At 35.8% G+C, this 13,539-nt stretch overlaps 1 protein-coding gene across 3 annotated transcripts in view; it reads right to left on the bottom strand.

Moving 5' to 3' along the window:
• CDH18 (cadherin 18) overlaps positions 1 to 8,084 on the bottom strand; it is a 185,723-nt gene extending 177,639 nt beyond the window's left edge. For 2 of the 3 annotated variants that reach the window (XM_026081352.1, XM_026081353.1), the window contains exon 1: positions 7,857 to 8,084. In XM_026081352.1, the coding sequence (XP_025937137.1) occupies positions 7,857 to 8,084 (228 nt within the window). The remainder of the gene's footprint in view (positions 1 to 7,856) is intronic. The other variant, XM_026081354.1, reaches the window with a different exon arrangement.
• Between the last annotated feature and the right edge of the window lie 5,455 nt (positions 8,085 to 13,539).

The following is a 13,539-nucleotide window of genomic DNA, read 5'->3' as shown; positions in this document are numbered from 1 at the left end:
ACTAACTCCATATACTGTTCTGTCCTGACGCATTCTCTGCTCTTATCCTCTCTTAGGCACTCTGTAGTAATGCACCTGCCTCTTCAGAAGGCATGAGTACCTTACACTATTCTTAACTCTCACTACAAGGAGAGTCACCCTGGCATGGAACCCCTTTGTTTTCATATTTGTCCCCAAGCTTTCGTATTTACTTTCCAAAAAATCTACTCTTTTCAGGAAAAAAAGAACAAATCTCAGGACGCAGGAGGCCTACTTGGGAGTAATGTGAATGCTAAATAGGATTTTCAGAAATAAATTAATGTCACACCTCAACACAGATAGAGCTACATTTTCCAATTTCAGCATAAGTTGTTCATCAAAAACCTTTAATAGCGTGAATCTTCAGCTTAAAAGTTATTATCATTTTATTGAAATTATAGCTGAAAATTCAGTAGCAGTCTAGCCAAAAATCTAAATGCTTTGAAAACAACACTTAGAAAAAAATTATTTATGAAATTGGATATATTTGTAATAAGACCTTACATTTCTCAGACTTCAGCTATCATTGATCTCTAACGTTACGAAGAAAAACAAAATTGACTCGACATATCAAATAAGTTTTACTCTCTGCTATAGGCAACTACAAATAGGAAAAATGAACAAGGCTGCCAGAATCCCTTATTCAAAAAGGACATAAAAGAAAACAAATACAGACTGAAATATCTTACGTCCTCCAAAGAGTGGTCCAGGATGCAACATCCCTTATGTATTACAAGTCAATTCTGAAGTCACAAGACAGCCTCAGTTTTTGAAGAACCCATTTCTTTCACTCAGGAAGAAGCCGGTGTGCTACAAGATTTAGCCTACTTTACTTGACTGTGACTAGTTGAAGAGAGAATATAGCAGTTTCATCTAAAAGATCTTGGTTTCATCAATATTTTTAATTCAGTGGAAAGAATGTTTAAAAGTTACAGAACTTCAGCTGCAGATAAGAAGCATGCAAGTGCCCATATAGTGAAAGGATAAGAAGTAAAGAATAAAAGTGAATCAAGCTGTTTACAGACTTAAGTGCATAAAGAATATCAGAGAAGACAGATCACCCTCACACCTTATTTGACCTATTAATTGAAATACCAGTCTTCACAAAGCAGACTGATATTTTGCAATATAAAGCTGACAGATTGTATAAAGCTTCCTCACAAAAACAATATTCCTCCTATATATTAGATTCAATGTTGCTGTTTTGATGCAAAATGCCAAGTTTATTCATGGTGTAATTACACATTTACTGAAATGAAGTTAAACTAGGTGAACACTTTACCCCATGCCTTTGTTCTAACACTGAACTTCAGTGCATTCCTGCTTTTCTGTTTGTTTGGTCCGTCAAGTCAAAACGTCCTTGTCAGTCTGTATGTAGCCATTTTCTGTCAAAAGACTCCAATGCAAGTACTAAGCTTCAGGAAATCTCTGATATGGCTGAACTTACTGGGAGAAAGTCAGACTGATCAGACTGATGAAAGCATTCTCTTCTCTTCAGTTTGAATTTCCCCCAAATAACCTTTGAATGTTTAGAGATTCCAATGCAAAAATAAAAGCTAAAACTAAAAAGGCCCACAGTGTTCTGTGCCTGGTAGAATTTGAGTAATGTGCTCTCGTCCTCTCAAAAAGAAACCAAGTAATAGCTGGTGAATAGAGACAGGGTTAGTAGCAGTGAGGAGGCAACATGGCACACTGTGCCAACACGACTCAAGAAACAACAAGTACACGTGTGCATTTTTGTTATGAAAAGCTTTTGGGGTGGCAACAGTCTTGAACTAGCTCTTCATAAAAATAAAGCAGAAAATAAGATGACTAACATGAGATAGGACCGTATAATGTTGCATAATACTGACCTCAGGTTTGCTGATAGCAGTAAGATGGTTTTCTCAGTAGTCCTCTCCCTGAGCAAAGGAAGGACACCGAACCATGAACAAGCAAACAGGCGCTGTCTGGTGTGACCAGTGTCAGCCTTTCATCTACTTAAACGGCACTGAATCAAAATGACATTTAGCAATAGTAAGGGTGGCAAGAACCAGGACCTGAGCAATCAGAGACCAGAAAATCATAAATTTCTCAATAAATACAAAGTACTATAAAATCTGGGTTTAATGACCTAACACAACGGAAATGCTCTAACAAGGATGATGATGTTTTTTTAATTAAAAAGGATCCATTAAAACTATAAATCTCTACTTTTTCAGTGCAAATGTCTCTAATCCCAGTCTTTCCTGGATTTGCTTGGAGGTTCTTTTGAAGGAGCTGGACAGATCTCTCAGTCTTAAACTGAATTGAAAATTGTTATGTTAAAATCTTTGCTCAAATATTTAGTGTATTAATTGAAAGCTGTTCTTCTCCCTTTTTAAAACCCTGAAAGAACTAAAAATAACATGAATAAAAAACTGTTTCACACCAGACACATGAAATTTGTCGTTTCAATGCCTATTACTGTCTTGAGCCAAAACCCTTTCCTTTTGTTTCTACTTTCTTTTCTTCATAGGCCAATTCTGGCACAAAACTTTTAAGAAGCACCCAAAGTCAATGAAGGAACTGGAATAACTGGGTTTGAATTTTCAGGTTGTTACTTTATTATTATTACGCTTTTCCTACATATGGATGCTGGGAAATGACTTTATTTATATTTATCATTTGTGAAATTAGGAACTTAAAGGTATAAAATGGGACACTTTATTCTAGACACTGATTATGCCGCTTACACTCTTTTCTGCAAAGGCACGAAGGTAACTAACAAGCCCTGTGCAAAATCTTGAGACTGCAACACCTAGATTTTCCTTTACATTTTCATGAAAGAAAAACACTTTCCCAATCCATTAGAATAAATTTTGGAACAGCTTACTAATGTAGAAAATGCTGAAACAGCTGATGTGTTTTATTTTATATAAGCCTCTAAAAATGAACAAATGCATTTTAGTTATAAAATTTAACTTTTGTTTCTTCCCTAGCAGTTCTAAAGTATACTTTTTTCCATTACTGTCATTAAATCTGAGATGCAGAAATTGTCTTTATATGACCAAGGAAGCATTATATTCTCTCCCCTGTGCTAGACCTAACTTCTTGCAGTGTTATGCCATCATATCATCTTGAAAAGGAAGTCTGAATGACCAGTTTGTTATGCTTTATTTCTGTTTTCAAGGAGACTAAAATAAAAAATAAAAAATAGAATTACTGCCTTGAAAGTCTAAGATAACAACTGGGATTTTTTTCCTTTTCTATATAGTATTCAGTATAACCATTTCAGGACATTTTAAAAGCTGTTACTTCCCTCTTCCCTTTTCTGTATTTACATGCATTTCCAACTGCTTATACTTCCCTACGTCATCCATCAACATAAATCCGAAAGCGTTTTATAATTACAGGTAAAAATATGAGAATGGAGTAAAATGTCATTCTCTCTACACCCCAAATTGAGGAGAAAAATGCATTTGAAAAACTACATTCAGTTGAATACCTGAAGCACCATTCTTATTTGCCCTTTAGAGGACATTTGGAGTGGACTGAGAGAAGCCTGCATTCAGTATGTTACAGATCCAAAGGGTCCATACTTGTCAGTCTTGTTCCTTATGTTCCTCTGCTATTCCCTTTAAAGGCATGACTCACTCCAAAGTCAGACCAATACTGATCTTCCCTTTACCACTGCACATTTACTTCTCTCTCCAAAGTAAAAAGTACAGTGACTGTGAAGTTATGAACTGCTTCCAGTACAACTCACTTTCAAAAAATATCACAGGACATTCGGGAAACAAAGATGTGTCAACATTCAAAATGAAGAATGTTATGGACTGAAATACATCCTCTGTTTCTCTTTTCTCTCCTAAAGTTCTTTATTTATTTGTTTTCCATATCCTGAATTATCTAACTTGGAAGCTTGTAGGAAACTCAAGCCATACTTCACCACCATAGGAACTAAGCGATATTAAAGCTTGCAGCAATACTATACATTTTCTTCTAGATTTTCTCAGGAGAATCTGCTCTTCTGAGCTGCTGCACTGAATAAAATGGTGGTACCCAACTCCTTACCAAGCCATTGAGCACTTAGTAGCCCTGCCTCTTTCGAAGCTCAAAGCTATGTTTTCATTAGGATATTTTTCATCAGAGACACACAACACACAGGAGAGCTCCTCATGATTTCTAGCTGAGAGCTCAATTCTGTGAATTCACTTGCTTATTTGAAAAGGGATATTTGTTCTTCCTTGATTAAATTCCCTCAGTTTCTCCAGTGCATATGCAGGCACATATTTGCAGATGAATGGTCTGTCAGAACACCGTTAGATAGTCTTGACCTTTTGGAAGTTTTCACAAAATCTTCCCCAAATAACTCATAATTTCAGAAAAAGAAGTCCCTGTTGTTTTAAGAACTTAAAGATACCTTTTTTAATATAAAACTATTTTTGGAGATGTCTGTTCAGGAAAACATCACCTGAAACATTGAAAATTGATCCGAAGTGCAACAAGAGAGCATCAGTTCAATAACCTAGGTATCAGAGAATATACTTAGCATCTACAGAAGGATCATTTCTCATTTTTATCACAACTTCATTCACGCAGGATCTGTGTTTTGTCATGTTTCCTTTTCCTATAAAAACCTCATGAGCATTACTAATATGGATTCATTTTATACAGTTTTCCAGTCTCCAAATGACAATTTTTAAGAGAAAAGAAATAATGAGTGAGTAGTGGGGATATGTTTGATATTAAAATATAATGATGACTTGTTGTCCTAACGCTTGCTGTATAAGAGATGATGGCAGTAAATTAATCCATCCTCTTGACAGTCATTTCATGATAAGAATGGGAAACCTTACCATTTCCACTGCAGACCTAACCTATTCTTGTCCTCAGCGGGCATTTCCATGACAATGACTGTAATCATTATAACAGCATTGTACGTAATGACTGCTTTTTGTGATGTTACTCCCAAACTGGGTGTGAAAAATGTGAAAGGACAGATATCAAATGGCAAAATTCTCACCAGTGAAGCAGAGCAGTCCACAGAGTTAATAACTGACAGAATTGATAGAGTAGTGCTAGTGAATAGAAGCCTAGAATTAAAGGGCAACGTGCACATAGCCTTCTTTCATAAACTGAGGGGCTCCAAATGAAAACCTCTTGTCAAATTAAAGCATACAGAATGAGACCTTGATGAGGTGTTTATAATTAAATGCAACATCACTAAAACATCTGTGCTTCAAAATGAAAAGAAACTCATGCACAGTGACTGCTATGGAAATTCTGTTGATTACTAAGATTTTGTCTGTCTCAGCCTTTTTTCTGAATTAAAAATAAATGCCTGAGCTAATACGATTGATCTCTGCACTAAATCTGGTCATCAGAACTATCACCAAATGCAAAATAGAGTATTGATGCTCCTAAGTCCCACAAAACTTCTACAAAGACAAGCTTACTACTGCTGGGAGGACACTCAGAGTATGGAACATCATAGGGAATTCTTTGAGGAAAAGGTGGAAAAAAATTGGGAAATACACAGGAAGAAATGTCCTCAAACAAGGCATCTGGTCACATTCTGAGCATGAAAGATAAAAAGAAATCCTATTTGTTATCTCCATAAATCTGGCGTTGTTAAAGAGGTCAGAGAATGAAAAAAAAATGTAACACTATTACAGGAATATAAAATTGAAGGGGACCATCCATTACTCACTGAATCCAGGTCTCTGCTTTTGCTTGCAATCATGTCTATAAATGCTTTCATAAAGAAAAGCATGCTTTACTTTGAAAGCATTTCAGACTTTTGTTTCCACTCTTCCTGTTAGGAGGCTCCTCCAGAACCTCACTTATCTTCTCTTATTTCCATCCTAAATTAACTCACAGCCAGCAAAAACTCATTTTTTTCAAGTGAAACTCAATTAACTTAACTAGYTCTTCTCTCTCCCTTATGGTTTCTTCCAAAGTGTGTTTACAGAAAATATAAAAGCTCTCCACTATTAGCTATTGAAATAACCAAACATATTTTATTCCACACTACCATCCCATCCATAGTAGCAGTTTTTCTCTGCATTGCTTCATATATAAATCCATTTTTCTTAGCCAAAAGTAATCAGAAGCTGTACACAGGTTAACATTACTTTGCACAATAGCTTTAATACTGTCTTATCTCTCTTTGGACTATCTCAACTTTTGCAGCCTAGAATTGTATTTGCCTTTTTTAAGGTATGGCAATAGAGGCAATAACGGATCTGTTGACCAGATCTTTCTCTTCCTCTGTCACTTACACCTGACAAATCATCAGGGTACCGCAGAAATTCATGATATTGTTCTGTAAGAGCCTTATCACACTGTGGTCCTGAAGTTTACTCTGTATCTCCATATCCATATCTTCTCAATGCTATCTAGCACTTTCCAGACAATGTTTTGATTCTCCTGCATACCTTTGAGACAGTAGCACATATTTACAGAGTATTTCTTCTATTCCAGAATCATTCATGAGGTTATTAAGCAGTCTAAGATGGGTCTGAAGGCATATCCCCTCCTCACCTCACCTATTTTGAAAGTTTCTCTTTCAACACAACTTGTTAGCTCCATTTAGAAAGTTGTTTCCCCAGCTTACAATTCCTGCACAAATCTCAACATCCTTCAGTATAACCAACATTTTTTACCACCTGGAGAAATGCCATATACTTCATATTTTACTTAGCTTGTATTAACAAAATCATGGGGTTCTTTTTCAATCTTTGTGGTAACAGTATCTTAAATATCGATGCTCCATTTGCTATTTCCAGTTCAGACAATACTGTCCAAATTTGAAAGACCTTGCTACCAGACATCTGTGATTTCACGAGCTACTGCTTTCCCTGGATATTTTGTATACTCCAAGATGTAATTTTCAAGTTTCTCAACTTGAAGACAAACTAAAATGAAATAATTCCTTTTCCGCGCCCTCATTCCCATTAGACATTTTGCTTCTCCCCTCATATTCAATATCTTTCTCCATTTTCATTAAGGAAATAGAGATTCATCTAAGTCAAGTAATAAAAAATTCTATCATAATGCTGAAAGACAATATTCAGGGGCACAAAAGCTCTATCTCAAACACCTCTTTATGAAGCTATATATTCAGTTTTTGTATTACTTTAATGTAAATTTCAAACTCATACAGACAACATTACACATGATATACCAGACTTCAGCTGGCCACCCAACAACAGCATCAGCAAGATAGAATGAACCTTATGCCTGAAGCTCAGCTCACTACATAAGTCAAATATAAATGCAGGTCTTGTTGTTGGTCACTGGCATCCTGACAAACTACAGYTTAAAAACACTTCACAAACTCTTGAGGAGTTGTAGCAAGTAACGTATCTCCTGCCTCTTTTAATGAAGAAAGTCACAGAGGGATTTCCCTTCAGAGGAGTCCTTTTCCACCCTTCCCTCAGAGTGGAATGAATAGCGTATTGAGTCTAGACTGTATTTATAATATTCCCTGAAGTGGAACTGAATCTTATCCTGAAGTAGTATGGAAACGTCTTTAACACTAACATATTTAAGCACTAGGGGTATACAGAATCTGATGCAAGAATATCACCTGCACTCACTCCAGCCATTTTTAGCTGAGCTCGGAAGAAACACTATTTCATCATATTTAAGTATCTTCATCCTATTTACTTAATTCATATTGCTGTCTTATAATTAACTTAGAAAGTATACACAGACAGGTAGGTTCACTGAGTATGGATGTAGTAATATTCCTGTCTCAAGAGGCCTCCACCTTTAAAAAAGGGAGGTACCACCTAAGGAGATACCTGATTTTCCTCTATCAATGTCACGTTTCAGGGGATGAGGGGGAAAAAGGAAGACGATGACCTTACCTTTCCTACATACTGAGGATCTGGTCCCATGTGTTCTTCTAAAACAAAGAACTGATTCCACACCCATCCACGCTTGGGACGATGATGCACTTCTGTTTCACCTTCTATGTGTTTGGTTTGATTTCTAGTCACCTTGATGGAGCCATGGTGAGCAGCTCCATAACACCTCTGCACAAAACAGAGAGAAACTAGGACTGGGCAGATACAAGATGTACTTGTAATTCTCATTGTAGGATAAACGTCCTGGTTCAAGGTTTTCTTTCTCTGGTCTTTTTCAGCTGTAATCCTTTAATAAGTTCCCAGGATGGAAGGTGAAGCCTGGTTCAGAAATACAGTCCAAAATGTTTTTTTCTGCTTGTTCATGGTTTAGCTGCCCATTGGGGAAAGCTCAAACTATATTTACATTATGAAAAGCTGACTGGAAAAATTGATATTTCTTCTGAGGTCTTCACAATAGAGTTCCACAGCCGACCATTTTCTGTCTAATAGGGAAAGAAAAGAAAGCCACTTACTCATCACTAAAACCAGCAATTTCCAGCTTTTTGACCTGAGATGATACAGTCACAGCTGTACTAACCAGTCCCTCAAAGACTCTCATTGTAACTAAACTTCTTTCCAGCCCTTTCGGTAAAAGTGTTTTCTGATTGCTCTTATTTAAATGCCTTACAAATTAGTATGTCTCTTCCAAACTATGGAAAATGTATGCATTATTAAAAACTGGATGTTTCAGAACAGTTCATCTGGCCTTTTGCCTGCAAATCACTGACCTAGTCTGGCAGTAAAATAAAATTACTGCTACAGTGTTATTAGACAGAAAGCAGTTGATAACTCTTATCAGATGAGTTCTTGGTCTTTTCATATACTGTAAAGAGACCCAAGATTGTGAAAAAAAAACAAGGCTACAATTGGTTTGGAAAGAAAGCCTCCGAAATGGGCTTTGAGTCTGAGTCAATATTAGAGCATACTGGGAGGAACTTTAGTCAAAACGTGCATTTTTACCCACTGTGCTTTACTTACAAACAATATTGCACTGGACCTTTACAAAATTATTTCATACTGACAGAAATTTCAGATACTGATGTTTAGATAATCAGTATTATTTTTTCAAAAACTCCTAGATTCCCAGTAACATAACATTTTTTCAACTTCAAAAGAGAAGATTTATACTACAATAGCATTTAAAATGTAAAAAAGTACATAGAAGTTGATGTAGTGCTTAAGCAAAAGTACCTTTAAAAGTAACTCTTGAATCTCAAACAAAATAGTTACCCTGGGCAAACAATTTGTTCAATTATCTGAAGGTATCAAGGATCAATCAGTCAAGAATCTCAAAACATGCACCTAAATCTACAAAAATTAGAATTAGAACTGCCTTCCAATATTGGCTTTGTTTAAATATCAGAAAGCCATTAAAAGGTATGTGAACAGAAACATTATGAAACTAATTTTGTTTGCAAGTTCCATGGGAACATAACAAAATCTCCAAAGAAAAACCAAGCAAGAAATAAGAAGCCAAGTGGAAAAATACTGTGGTGGAAGCTCACCAACCTTTCTTTGGTTTGCAAGGTTTTTTCCCCTTATGCTTGTTCCAAAGCCACAATAATACTGGAAGCCTGACCATACTTTCTTACATATTCATCTAAGTATAGTTTCTCATCAGAATAATGAAACAATACTTCAAGACTGTGCCATAATTAGGAATACCCATAAAGGACATATTTCCTATTGCTATTACCAAGTTCAGGACATTGGACAGTACATCAGTCATGAAAATTAAAGCATTCTGAAGTAAAGGAAGAATACCAGTCTCTGGATGATGGGGAGAAACTCAAAAAGAAACTCTCTACAGAAACTGAAGACAGAAATTTGTAGACGTTTAATTTTACCTTGCTTTCTACTTCCATAGCAACGTAATCTCCCCTCAAAACCCATAAAGACCAAGCCACTGGACTCTCAAAAACCTCGCATCCCATCTCAGAACAAATTCATAAAATTACCTTCCTTAAATATAAATGTGATTTCATTGGGATTTTTCCACAGCTAAATGTTATATGAAATCTAGTTACAGCAGGGACAGAATCCAGCAGTTCTGAGACTCACATTTGTTTCTAACCTTGTATTTGTCTTCCTCTCTTCCCCTGCCTTTCTGCATTCTTTCCTGATTCTTGCTGGAAATCAGTTTTTGCCCCGAGGTTTGTAATTTCCTCCTAAAGATTTCTATATTTATAGATGAGCTATTTAAATAGGTAAGTCATTGTTATATTTCAGATGTACACTAAAATTAACTAGTACCTTACAAAAGGAAAGGTTTATCCTTTCAAGTATTATTTTTCTTCCCCTTGTTCCCATCTTGGGAAATGCCTGGGAGCAGTTCATAGGACTATAAGCAGTGCATAATAAGTTAAAAAATAGTATATGAATAGCACATTGAGATTTTTTAGAATTGCATATTTAAAATGTATTTGAAATCATTATCACTGAACTTTCCTTTACAGAAATTGTGGGATTTTTTTGTTTGATTGTTTTGGATAATTCTTACCTCATAAAAGAATAAATGTAAATGAGTGCAGCAGATACCACAAATCAAGATTTACTATCCAGAACTTTGTCGTCCCCCCCCAGAAGTCATACATAGAACAAATTCATTAATAGCAACATGGATCCTATAAACTGTGTTATTAGCTTGGCTCTTATATGACTTAGAACAAGTAAGAAATGTCACACTACAAAGAGCTTCTTCATCTCAAAAATACCTGTTCTTCCTAGCATTAACATAGGAGACATTAACTCCACTTTGTGCCAAAACTACTATCTTTTCTTAAGTCAATTCATAACTCACGTGCTAAATGGGTCCCCCATCCAACAAAATCAAAGTTTTTAAATTCTTTATTCTGCATAAATCTTTTGTAAAAGAAAAAAAGAAAGATGGCAATGGAGTCTATTTGCTGTTACAATTACGATTTGAAATTCAGGCATCAACAGTTACAGAATTGTGTGGTGCCTGGAGAGTCATTTCCACCGTGACTGTAAAAGTGATTAAAAGTTGAACAATTAAAAGAGGAAGGATTTTTAGTGAAGATTCTTTGAAGTGTTTTGGCTTTGGTTAACACCTGTTAAAATCAAAGCCTAAATAACACTCAGTAGAAAACTCCTCATTCTTAGTTATTCAGCACCCTTCCATTAAAAGTCTAGGGCAAAAATTCATTTAAAACGACAACTCCCCCCCCCTCCCCAAACTATAACCCCCCTTCCTCAAACCCAACACTCTGCCATGAAGGCAGCAAAATTTGTCTACAGAGGGCAAGTCCAGATGGAAAGATCTGGAACGGTTAACACAGAAAAGATGGCAAACCAAAGTAGAGATGTACTTGAACTGTGAAGAACTCAACGAAAGGACTGAACTTTCTGAAATCCTTTAGATTGTTGGCTTACACTAACAAACTGAGATGTTGACTGCTCAATGCTCTTGTCTGCACTTTCAAATTAAGTGTCCTGCTTTATGCTTTTTGTTATAATGCTGTATGCAGCAGCAGAGTAGACTTGTATTACTGCTATCTCCTGGGAGCCCTCATGAAAATGAGTTGTATATCTCAAGAGACCGTCAGAGTGAGTTAAAATTAAAATAAATAATTAAATAAGATGAGGTGGCAAAGTTCCATCAGCACTGCTGAAAATCATTAGAGCAGAGTATTTACTGCTTAAGTGTGGAAGCAAGTCTCTATAATGAATTCCCAGGAAACCAGTATAAGCACAGTGATGCAAAATGAGGATGCTTCACCTTCACGAGGAGACACATCCTTCATCGAGGAGCAATTATGGCCATACAGAAAGAGAGTCTTGCCCTGAATCTCAGTCTCCCCCATCTCCATAATCAAATTGACCACACATTTGAATTCATTTGAATGATTCAGTTTTGCAGATGCACATTCAACGCAGCTCTGCACATCTTTTGTCACAACCCTCAGGGACCCTTTTTAGTCCCATGGTGATGGAACAACAATTAGTTATGGAACTTGTAATAAATTGCATTTCTGATACACTTTTTGACTTCCTCCTCTACCCTCTGCCGTCTAGACTTATCCCTGTCAGAACAAATTCTTCCATTATAAAAATCCAACCAGCTTCGAATCAACATCATTATTCATACATATAATCAGCCAGGAAAATATTTCTTTCTTTCTGTATTCCAGTGCTTATTCTGTTGCTAATGTTACATGTTTCTGCACTGCAGAGATAATGGCATATTGACCTGAAGACCAAGGACAGAATATTGGGCTAATATCAGAATGAGAAATGGGATATTATTTTTTGTTTTATCCTGCTGAAGAACAGGTTGATAAATTGCCAAGAGAATACACAGCAATCCAACAGACCCCTGGTAATTCACACACACACACACACACACAAAAGTGAAATTTCTAAGTAGGCAGAGGGAAAGGCTTCCTACAGTGTTGATCTCCACTCTCTTTTCCCAAGGCTGGTAGAGCTGAGCTATGGGACTTTACATGAAAAGATGAAGCATGAAGTTTTTCTCAGCCTATGGTATACAAACACAAAGTATAACCATCAATGCTTCTTAACAAAGCCTTCTGATGCTAGTTGATTTAACAGAAACAGTGTCCAAATTGTTTTAGAAAGCATTTAAAAACAGTATTAAATGTCATCTTGCCACTGTGTGTGTAAAATGCAGTACCTTAGCTATGTCTATAAGACTAAAAACTAAAAGCAAATATATAATTAAACTAGAAAGAAGTCTTTAAAATAGTTTAACAGTAATTTCAATAACTACAAATGCTTTGACACTATAGTTCTATATTGTCAGACCTTTTAGAAATGGAAAACTGAACTATTTTTTCCTGCCATAGCAGAAGGAAACTTTCATTAACTTTTAAGATGACTGCATGAGATATCACTCTCCTAAAATTTTTGCCAAATTTATGTATATATGTATTACTGTTCTAAAAGCTAGTCTTTATCATCCTGGAACACAATCTATTTCTTAAAGAAACAAAAAAGAGAGCATTTGTCATCTCCTTCCTCACCTTTTTAAAGGACAACAAACCCAGCTCGTGGCTGTACAATGGCAAAGGGTGTTATTTCTTGTGTTTCTCTTTCACACTTACATACAGAGTCTTTTGATAAATATCACCTTTACTAACTGAAAAAGAAAAAAAGATCATGCTAATCTCGAACTGACCATGACTTCACAAGGAAAATTATCTGGCACAAACTCCCTCTTATAAAATAAATAAAAATAACCGCAAAAGAAAGCTTCCATGGCAAATGAATACTGTTCTTTCACATTAGGTAACAGAAATTCTATTGTGGGGAGAAAGGGGTGTAAAAAAATAATCAGGAAAATAAAAAGGGATACAAAAAACAGAGGCACTCAGACATTATATACAGATAAATAACAGAAGAAAATTTAGAATAAGATAAAACAAAGACACTGAAAAATAACTGAAAAAAATGAATCAAGATAGAGAAGCAAATTGGAAAGTTCAAGTGGAAACAGCTGCAACTGCGAAAGATACTATGTAAAGCCATGAATTTTCTCTCAGACCTACAAGCACGTGTGAGAAACAAGTAGTACAATTTCTGTGGAATGGAAGAAAAACAGTTAATACAATTCAACAGAAAAATGCTATCCTACAGAAAACACTAATTGAAAATAAAACCATGA

This window comes from Apteryx rowi, unplaced genomic scaffold (assembly GCF_003343035.1).
Source record: "Apteryx rowi isolate R43461 unplaced genomic scaffold, aptRow1 scaffold_545, whole genome shotgun sequence".
Lineage (NCBI taxonomy): Eukaryota > Metazoa > Chordata > Aves > Apterygiformes > Apterygidae > Apteryx > Apteryx rowi.
Note: the sequence above shows the minus strand (reverse complement) of the source record. Positions and strands in the feature narration are given on the sequence as shown.